This window comes from Dunckerocampus dactyliophorus, chromosome 18 (assembly GCF_027744805.1).
Source record: "Dunckerocampus dactyliophorus isolate RoL2022-P2 chromosome 18, RoL_Ddac_1.1, whole genome shotgun sequence".
NCBI lineage: Eukaryota > Metazoa > Chordata > Actinopteri > Syngnathiformes > Syngnathidae > Dunckerocampus > Dunckerocampus dactyliophorus.
The window spans coordinates 13,394,257-13,405,007 of NC_072836.1; the positions used below are offsets into that span (position 1 = coordinate 13,394,257).

A 10,751-nucleotide genomic window follows, 5' to 3' on the forward strand; every position below is an offset into this window, starting at 1 on the left:
CTATCGTGCATGCCATCACAACATCAGTCCAGGCCCCGCCCTCCCTGTTGCCAAGCACTTTGTGGCGGGGTAAGCGATACTGCAAATTTTGGTATCGATCCGATACCAGGTGAATACACGCCCAGTTTTGCCAATATTTACTGTGTTTTTCCAAACACAGGACAAAGATTTTGGGCAAAAAACGCATTTAAATTTAACTATACATCAATACAACAGTATGAAACAATGTAACAATATCAAGGAAATATAGTAATGCAATTATATCATTTTATTACATGCATTCGCTTGAATAGTGCAAACTAACAACAAAGCAAAAAAAAGTACTATTACAAAACAGATTTGTTTGCCTTTTTGCCCTGCTTATCCATGAACTTATTCCATGAGTTTGTAAGCCTAATATATAAATGTATCACTATCAATGACGTAAACACCGATATTCGTGAAACTAGATATCGATACAATTTCACCTAGTATCGAACCGATACTGATACTACCCTTGGTATTGCAGTTGGAATCGATCCGCCCACCCCGGCTGCACACAACTACGCGGAGAAGGCGCAAATCTCTGCCCGAAGAGAAGATACCGACTCTCAAGGTAAGAACAAATGATCATTTAAATGATAATAAATGACATTTTATCCCTAAGTTTGTAAGTGCTCAACCCCTTAATGGTTATCGAGGCAGTTTCTGAGATCGGGGGCGACTTTTAAAGTTTCAACGTTTCACCTGGTTCTGTCCGTCGCTTTCGTTTCAAGTTCAGCTCGACGCAACATTATCTCGAAACAATAACATACAAAATACAATCGTGTGTGTTGTCATGCTAATTGTATTTAAAAGTGTACTCAATATACAATTTCCAGGTGGTTAAGTTCAGTTTATCTTTTCGCCGGCGTTAAAGAAGAGTTTTACGAGAACTGAATGTTTCTCTCGCGAGAGCTCGCAAAAGGGACCTTTCCTCACTTATATGTGATTTTTGTGCATTACATTGTCATTAACTTGTCCTACAAGGGGAATGCGAGAGTTTGGTAAAACGCATTTTAAAAGGCATTGTTTTGTGACAAGTTGGCTTTATCTCAGGCAACACCCAAAGCACATTTTATCACCCACCATTTTCTTCACTTTAGTGATGTCAGAGTCTTTGAGTCGATCTTCCTCCGTCTCTGCCATCTCTCTGCTTGAGGTCAAAGTTGAGAGTCGTCTGGTCCTCCAAGCTTTCCTCCATCGAACACTTTCTATCCCGTTTGTAGAGAGGCCTGGCAGGATCGGAGGAGCCTACAAGGATCACAACAAGTACAGGTGATTTGGTGGTTTGGTACTAAATGTGGACTTTCGGTAACAAAATGCTGTTTTTTCCACAGAGTGGACTACCGTCATGGGGAAAAATAATTAGACCCTTGTTTCTTCAGTTTATTGATCCATTTTAATGCCCGGTACAACTAAAGGTACATTTGTTTGGACAAACATATTGATGATAACAAATACAGCTCATAAGAGTTTAACTTACGAGCTGATATCTATCAAGTTCCATGGTTTTCTTGGTAGTAACCAAAATCACTTAAGTTCTTACATGAACAGCTATAGCATTGTACTGCCAAAAAATGTAACTTTTGTGAGCTATTTTTGTTGTCATTGTTATATTTGTCCAAACAAAGGTACCTTGAGTCTAAAGAAACTGAAGAAACAAGGGTGGTCTAATTTTTTTCCATGACTGTACATGACATATTTTGGCGTGTTCTGTTATTTCAAACTTTACGTGTCTCATATACCGTGTTTGGGGGTTATTACAGTACTCTAGACCAGGGGTCACCAACCTGTCGATCGCGAGCTACTGGTCAATCTTTGTGACTTTGCCGGTCGATCGCAAGAATATCACAAGCTCCAGCCAGGAGCCCAGTTCCCAAAACCTGGCCGGAGGTACCAGCGCATGCACCCTGGCTTGCCTCGCTTTGCGACAAGCGTTTAGCAACAAGAAAAAGAGAGAGAGTAATGAGTGAGGCGGTGTGCCCAAGCACACAAAAGTAGTTATTGCACCTTAATATGGATCAAAATTTGCCTTTGCTACGTCAAAATGAAGGCACAAATATTCCTCCATAGACGTGCACCTCCAAAAAACCTTAGAGCTGCGGTTCGCTAGGGCTGACTATTGTAACGAAGTGACCAGTCTCATTCGCCTCAACCACCATCGCTCACCCATGACACTGAGCCAACAAGTTGTAGTTGTCCCATAGTGCCGACACCACAAGCCCGCCCCCGATGAAGAGCCACAAAGGTAGGGGTGGCCAAAGTGCGGCTCGGGGGCCATCCAGGGACCATGGCTCATTTGTCATTGCATCACTGCAGAAACAAAATAAAATACAATACAGTTTGTCTGTTTCAGGACTATTATACAATATGCATTGGATAGGCATGTGCTCTTCAAGATTTGAAGTTGTGTACCCGCCATGCAAGAGATGCCTTTTTTCTTGTGACATATGTGCTATTCACCACTTTTCATATGTTTTTTTTTTTTTTCATTTCCAGTGCTGCTGTCAAACCAGAACCCAAATTAAAAGATGGGTTGGATTCGGAGGCTGAAGGTCAGAGTTCCGCAGATGAGAAGAAGACTGGATTTAAAGGCTTAATAAAGCAGCTTCCCCGACGTAATACTGCACGCTCTTCTGCCAAGGATGGGAAAGGTTCTTTGGAAAAGGACGGCAAGCTTAAACCACCACATGTCAAAGAGCTGTCCGAAGTAAGGAAGTGACTATCAATCAATCAAATCTTCATTAGTGTTATCATTGAGAACTTATTGTTGATGTAGCTGTATTATGATAAGCAGTTAGCACTGCTACTGAGCACTGATTACTGAAGCTAACTGTAGCAGCAGTAGCAGTAGCGGTAGCACATCCGGCAAGAAGTAAGTAAATTAAGTAAAATAAAAGCGCAGAACACAAAGTAACAAATTTTGTTCTGCAGGGCATGACGATTAGATTAGCTTCAGCTCCAAAATTCTCCCCTTCTCTTTTCAATTGCCATTGTTTACTAGTCACACAGTCCAGGTTTAAGCCCTAAACATGCCTCACACACTAAAATATATAGGTACTCACCACTAATGAATGATAATGTAGGAGATCAATGAACAGATTCAGAGCCACGGTGTAGCCTTTAGCCTGGACGTCAGGTTAGCGCTAGGGCTAGCAGACTAGAGGAGGCGTTTTTCCAAGAAGCATCTACATAATACGCATTGCGTGCCTGTTGTAATTCCAGTTGCGACTTATGATCGTATATTAACGTGTGTTTACCTCGCAGGTTTTGACTGAAGAAGCAAGTGTGTCTGTAGCCAAACACACTTTTGCTCTTCACATAGCAGACAGCTATGGTGCGTTTAAGGACGGCCAAACAAAGCGCCAAATCTCAACGCTGTATTATCAAGTATTTATAAATGATTACCGACTTATTGTGAATGAGATATGTTTTCTGCAGCAAAACACAGCCTATTTTCCAAGAATTTATTTTTTACAAAAAATGCAAATTTGCAGGGCCTTGAATGTTGAATTACGAATGTGCGGGGTTCCACTGGATTTGTATTTTGTCATGTCAACCTTGCATCAGCATCCTTCTACCGTATCTTAAATGGTGACCAGACCAACCTTGTCCCACAGGAAGACGCCTTATCTCCTTCCTCTACATCGGAAGATGACGACACTGAGAAGAAACAGAACAAGAGGCTGAACAAAAAGAAGCTCAAGAAAAAGATTTCCAAGTTTTTCAAGTTAAAGTTAGAGAAGGACAAAGACAAAGAGAAGGAGAAAGAGAAGGAGAAAGAGGCGCAAGGATCCAAGCCTCAGAGGCCTTCCTTACTAGAACTTGGCAAAACAGCTGAGCCACTACCAGAACTCGTTTCTCCCCGTAAGCTTTTCCATTACATTAAATAATAACTACCCGAACCAGCTTTGCAAACGACAACAAAATAATTAGTTAGAGCTGTCATAATGTTCATGTTGCTATAATAGTGTATCTATGAACCTTGAGTACAAATGTTTATTGTTTTAATATTTGAAATGTTTTTTTTCTCTGTTAGTGAGTGTATTGGTATTTTGGTTTCTGTAAGCTTTGTATTGACACAACAGAATCATCTGTCCAGTTGCTGTCAATCAGACACTGATAATGGACTAACAAGCACAATCCCTCTTTTGTCGTAGATCACCCTCCAGAGTTCTACAATGAAGTTGCACAGAAGCTGGAAAAGATCGCCCAAAGGTCTACCAGCACAAAGAGGACAAGTCCCACTCCCCCTTCCTCGGGTAAAAACACGTATCCTCGTATGCATAAAAGCAAGTAGCGCACAACGAGGAAATGACCAGCTCACTCCAAAGCTACTGATTTCCAAAGAATGCATCTTGGAAACCTGTTTGTCAAGCTAGGATTACGTTACACTACACCATTCAAAACTGCTGTCTAAGGGAAACTTTCCTGACAACCCTCACCATGGCATTCACACTTTGCCTCTCCCCCAGCAGCACAAATATTGCAAATTTAAAAATACCAGGTCATGAGACGCTCAGTTCAGAAGACGAGGCAAGACATCAGATTGGGTCTACGAGAACGAGACTAGATTTTTAAGAAAAGTACAATGAAAAATTATAAATAAATAAATAAGACAATATATTGCAATCCGCTAATTTTTTGGTCACTTAAATTTTTATTGACATTTTTTAATACAAAACAAAGGAAACTAACAAAGTGCCAACATGGGAGATTGATTACAAGTCTGTTGTTCATGATATGTTTGGATGTAACCATTGTCCATGTAGTCCATTTGTCCTTGAACTGGGTCTCCTGTAGCCATAGGCTGACATAGGTAGCCGTAGGTGACATATTTGTCAGCCTTTCCGTCACGTCAATTTCCTCTACTATCGCAGTCCACTGTTCCTGCGTAGGGGCATCCTCCCTTCCACATTTGTAGTAGCCTTTTTCCCTGCTACCAACAGAATCTTTACCAGATATCTGTCCTTCCCCTCTACATTCCCTGCATTTAGATTTCCCAAATATATAATCATGCAAGACAAAAGGATCGGATATCCCAGTACTTCCTTTACTACACAGTACATGCCATCATTTTCCAAAATTGCGATATCTTATCACATTTCCAAAAGATTTACGGAGGATCTGCATCCACAGATCCACATCCCCTCCAACAAGGCATTGATCTCTGTAACTTCTCACCCTCAACCCTTAGTGTAACGAACAAACGTATGATATTCGGACTGATATGCGAACTGGTGGATGTATAATGCGTCTTCAACATGCTTAACCTTTGCAATTTTGATTATTTTATTTCCCATTTCCCTATTATATTCTCAGTAGAGTGCGTATTAGCTGCCAGTGTTCTATATACTTCAGAAATAATTCTAGTTCCGGCCTCTTTATACGATTTCAGTATGATTCGTATCATACCAGTCGCTTCCCAGGAGGGGTTCACCTTCATCTTCTTTAAATAAGAGTTCCCTTATCCACCTTTTGAATCCTTTATCATATTTAGTTGGTTTAAAACTATTTAATATGCTATCAATCTTAATACTTTTGCAATCCGCTAATTTAATTTCTACCACGTTACACTCTTCTGCACTCTGTGTGTATGCTGGCGACCCTGCCTCCACCCACCGAGACGAAAAGACTGTATGACTGATAAAAGGGCTCACTCCGTTCATGCTGTTGTCCTATGGAAACAAACGGCCCAAGGTGCTGAAATCAATGCACAGAGTGAACTTGCTTCCTGCCTGTTTGGCAATATATTGAGGCCTGCAAAATTAGCGAGTTCATTTTAATTTATTGTGTGATTAATTCATTCATTTGTTTTCGTCCCAGGCCTAGTGCCCATGAGACATTTTTTTTCTGAAGGAAAAATCTTGTCATGTTTTAATTTTGAGAGATCTTGTGGCACCCCTAATGTGTCTACATATATATATAAATATACATATATATATAAAAAAAATTAATCATCAAACTATTTGTGAGCAATTTAAATTGTACACGACTTTACTAAACCTCAGGTTGTTCCCATTTTTCGTTTAGATGTGTGTGACAAAGAGCTGGTGGTGCAGCAGCTGGTTCAAGTGCTGTCTGTCGAAGCAGATTCCATAAACAATAAGGTAGGTAAATATTCATTCAAAGGTAAACATTTTCATCTCAGGAACAATAAACCTTACCTAAGCTGGGATAGGCTCTTTGGGAGGCTTTTGTGCAACAGTAAAATCTCCATGTCATGTCTTTTTGTACACTTGTCCTTTAATACAACTTTTTGATATTTTTTTAAATGTGTACATACTTTTAACGTGTCATCTTCTTACAAATGACCTGATGTACCTTTTTTTTTTAGGTAGATTTAGGCATAGAAAATGGATGGATGGATGAAAACGTACCTATCGTCTGTAATCCTCCAGTAGAATATACGCATAATGTTACATAAAGGCTAAAAAAAGGATTTAAAAAAACATTTCAACTTGTTCTCCTTACATTGCACCTTTTTGCTTTTGTGTCTTTTAGTAATTGTACTTTTAGAATGTGCTGCAGACCAATAAAAACGTTAAAAAAATACCCCCAGGACACCCCTGCACTAGTCCAATCACAGCTAAAGTCTAGCATGTTTGGCTGGTGTGAGCATGCGGATCCACTCCCACAGACGGCTCCCTTCTCCGTCTTTGGAAGAGGTAGCCGAGGGCCTGTCAAGGGTCCATGCACACGCATGCAATGTTAGCTCCCTGCAGGTTATTGATAACTGACACATTTCATGATATAAACAAAATACAAAGACTCAAAGTAGTCCAAAAGTGGAAAAAACCAAAGCACGCTTGCTCATCCTTCACCACATTTGTTATAAAGACGTGTCATTTAATTCATATCGCTCCTCTTGCAAGACAGCCGCCACCTTACACAAAATAATGAGAAAAATATATAAGGCTGGGAATCGTGCCTCATTTGGCCTGACTTCTTTGGCACTATTTATTAACATTGCTGCAGTGATGGTTTGGTATTCCACCATTACTACTGTCAACTCCTGTCAATCATCCCATGATTATACTGTAGCTCATATGTGTCGCTCCTTCCGCTACCTTACCTTTGTTTGATCATTGTCAACTTGCTTTTAAATTGGAATTGATACTCTGCTAATCAATCAAACTTTTTCCAGATCCAATTGGACCCCTTTCTGCGCACCAGTTTGTCTCGTCTGTCGTATGCATCCTTTGCTAGGCTTCTGGACACAGTTAGCAGCACTCAGGTATTACAAGCCCCAGCCCTCCTTCCAACAGCCAGCCCAACTTTGCGGCGCATGGCTGTCACCATGGAGGTGTCAAGGCGTATCGTGACAGCTACCGGTACTCAGCGCATGCAAGCGCACGCAGAGTGCTACATGGAAACCTTTGCCCCCTGGGTGAAGCGCCACGGAGGATGGGTGAGTTTGTTATGTCTTTCGTATGAGGCATACATGTCTGGTCAGAAGTTTACATACACATATACAGTCGTCCCTCGTTTATCGGGGTTAACTGGTTCCAGACACGACCCCCATAAGTGAATTTCAAGAAGTAGGATTCAGTATTAATAAATGGAATACTTTCTTAGTTATGGCATCGAAAACCTGTTTACGATCTTGTGAATATGTTTTTTTAACGTTATGAGAGCCCTCTAGTCATGAAATAACACCTTTATATTTGTATTACCCAATATATAGTAGAGATAATCAGAGAAAACAAGACACATTAGACATAAATAAGATAACATTAGCAGTTCCTTGTTGTTTGGTGGCTATTGTCTCTTCAGAGTATTGTAATGGCGACTTTAAATAGCTTTAGACTCCTTCCATCTTCTATGCCTCACTAGGGTAGCGGGTATGCTGGAGCCTATCCCAGCCGACTTCAGGAGAGAGGCGGGGTACACCCAATCGCAGGGCACATATAGAAAAACAACCATTCACACCTAAAGACAATTTAGAGCCACATGGAAAACTCCACACAGAGATGCCAAACGGAGATTCGAACACAGATCTCCCAACTGTGTGGCCAACATGCTAACCACTAGGCCACCGTGCAGATTTAGACCCGTGTTACCCAATAGAGTAGACATAATAAGACATAAAACTCCCGCTTGTGTGTGTCACAGTAAATGTGTTCCCTAGGGGACCATAGTGGATGGGGGGACAGGAATGTGTGGATGACAGGAAATAACATTGGAGGTTCAGTGATGAGTTTTATCTTGTTGTGGGTTATGGCCCCAACAGTAGCCCTGTTATTATTATGATTATTATGTTATTATTATTGTGCCTGTTGTGAGATCATTAAAACCTGCAATGAATGCCTGTTCTGGTGAGCTGGTGTTAATCTCACCAAACAATTACTGACACCTAATGGCCAATGTAGAATACTACATTCACAATTACAATGCTTCATGTGCCTTGTGTTTATATTTTAGTTCATTTAGCCATTTATATGCTTGAATTTAGGTGAAGAATCAGTACAATTTGCTTAAACATCAGGTTTTTTTTTACTAATAGGCACTAACCATGAAACAGCGATCATTTATGAATTAATACATTTTTTAAAAACCACGATAGAGTAAGGAATCGAATTTCGGACCGTGATGTAGCGATGGACGACTGTATAGAGCAGGGATGTCCAAACTTTTCCACCGAGGGCCACATTCTGAAAAATGAAAGGATGCAAGGGCCACTTTGATATTTTATAAATCAACACAGCAATATGCTAAGGAGCTATATGTAGCTCAAGAAAAAAATGCATTTCAGCTTTTTTTAATATAGGTGAAATGCTACTAAAAATGATTTTTTTCCCGTAATAATACAAGTTTATTCTTGTGAATTTGCAACTTTTGTTCCTCATTCGATTATGACTTTTTTTCTTAATATTTTTACTTTATTACTGTAAAATTACAGCTGTTTTCAACTATTTCATTTCAGCTTTCCTCTTGTAAATTTTCTTCTTGTAATTATAACTTTATATCTTTAAAAAATAATGTGTTTTTTCTTTATTTCAACATTGTTATTAAAATGATATTTTTCCTCATTTTACAAGTTTATTCTCATAAAATTGCAACTTTTTTCTCATTAGAAAACTATTTTTTCTCTTAATATTTTGACTGTACTGGTAAAATATTTTGACTGTACTGGTAAAATTTCTGCTGTTTTCCATTTGTGCTGTTCATTTGGGTTTTTTTTTTTCAAAATATCTCAACTTTCTTCTTGTATATTTTCTTCTCCTAAAATTAAACATTTTCCCCCAACGTAAGCTTCCACAAATAACAACATCCTCATACTATGACTTTATTCTTGTGAAACGATGGCTTTTTTTCCTTGCTAGATTACAACTCTTCTCTTAAATTAATACTTTGACTTTCCCATTTTTGCTGCTGGTGTTTTTTTGTTGTTGTTGTAGTTTTCTCATTAAATTCCATTTTTAGACTGTGCTGCGGGCCGATAAAATCGCACAAATGGCCCCCGGGCCGCACTTTGGACATGGTATAGAGTTTGAACGAATTTTATGACGAAAAGACCAATGTGATAAAATAACAAAACTATAAAATGAAAACAAACATTGGCTGGTTACCACCGCCGCTAACATTTATGTTTTTTTTCCCACCCTTTTAGGAAACTGTGGCAGAAATGAAGGATCCCGTGGAGTATGACTGAATTCTCCCAGAGGGGTTAGAAATTTTTTTTTTTTTTTTTACATTTTTTACACCTGACGATTGACGGTTTCTGAGTGACGAATGATGGCTGGATATGCGGATGGGCAGTCTTCATCATTACGACGCAAGACAGCTCCAGGAGGCTTAGGTGGCATCAGATCCATCGGCTGCTTTTACTGTGAATTCATACTGTATCTCAATTCTTAACAGTCCATGCTGGACTGAATGCTATCCAGTGTGAACGAGACAAAGTGAAGATGGTCAATGAAGCCTGGATTTTCACAGTTGAACACATCTTTGCTAAGTGCAAAATGCTAAAAGTGGTGTAATGCCATCAACTGTGGGGCCGCCTCGAGATGAAAGTTGAATACAGTATTTTGTCTCGCCAGTTTCTACGCAAAATGTTTTTAAAGCAGGTGTTGAATTGTCACAGTATTAGTTACTGTACAGCACTGCAGTTTTAACACAATGAAGTTATTTTAGAATTGTATGTCAATTATTTTATTTTATTTTTTTGTGGTTTACAGTTAGTTTTTAAAATGTCCCGAGATAATAACATGTAACGCGATATTGAATGTGTACAGTGTGCGTAGTGGCACTCAAAATTATTCAACCCGTGTTTATTTTTAAAATATAGAAAGGTTTGTTTTATATGCCTATTACAAGTTTAGAAGCTTTGCAGGGAAATAAGACTTACAACATGGGGTCAAATCATTTTGAATGCCAATCTGTGTCTTTCTTATAGGAAAAGAAGCTTTCGGTATTTGATGGTGGTGCTTTGCCACTACAAATGGAATGTTTTTCTATGGATATTTTGGTTTTATTTCATTTGTATTTATAATTAAAATGTTGCACAGCAGAAGGTGGCAAGAGAGAAAGCATCACTGTGACATATACAGGTACACTATTTACAGCCTGAAGAAACAATCATCTCCAAGAACATGGGCACGAAAAGTGGCAGCAAAAAGAAAACCAACAAAAGTTGCGTCTTCATTTTTTGATTGGACGGTCAATCTTCAGCCGTCGAGGTCATGGTAATCTGCAGAGGCTGAATCAAGGCAACTTTCACCCTTTTC

At 39.4% G+C, this 10,751-nt stretch overlaps 1 protein-coding gene across 1 annotated transcript; it reads left to right on the plus strand.

Annotated features, from left to right (window-relative positions):
- The first annotated feature begins 518 nt into the window (after positions 1-518).
- Positions 519-10,526, plus strand: bcl2l12 (BCL2 like 12). Its single transcript, XM_054759608.1, has 8 exons — positions 519-595; positions 1,125-1,296; positions 2,521-2,731; positions 3,642-3,888; positions 4,182-4,283; positions 6,055-6,131; positions 7,169-7,432; positions 9,635-10,526. The coding sequence occupies exons 2-8, from the start codon at positions 1,127-1,129 to the stop codon at positions 9,674-9,676; spliced, it is 1,113 nt and encodes a 370-aa protein (XP_054615583.1). The 5' UTR covers positions 519-595; positions 1,125-1,126; the 3' UTR covers positions 9,677-10,526.
- Positions 10,527-10,751: the final 225 nt, after the last annotated feature.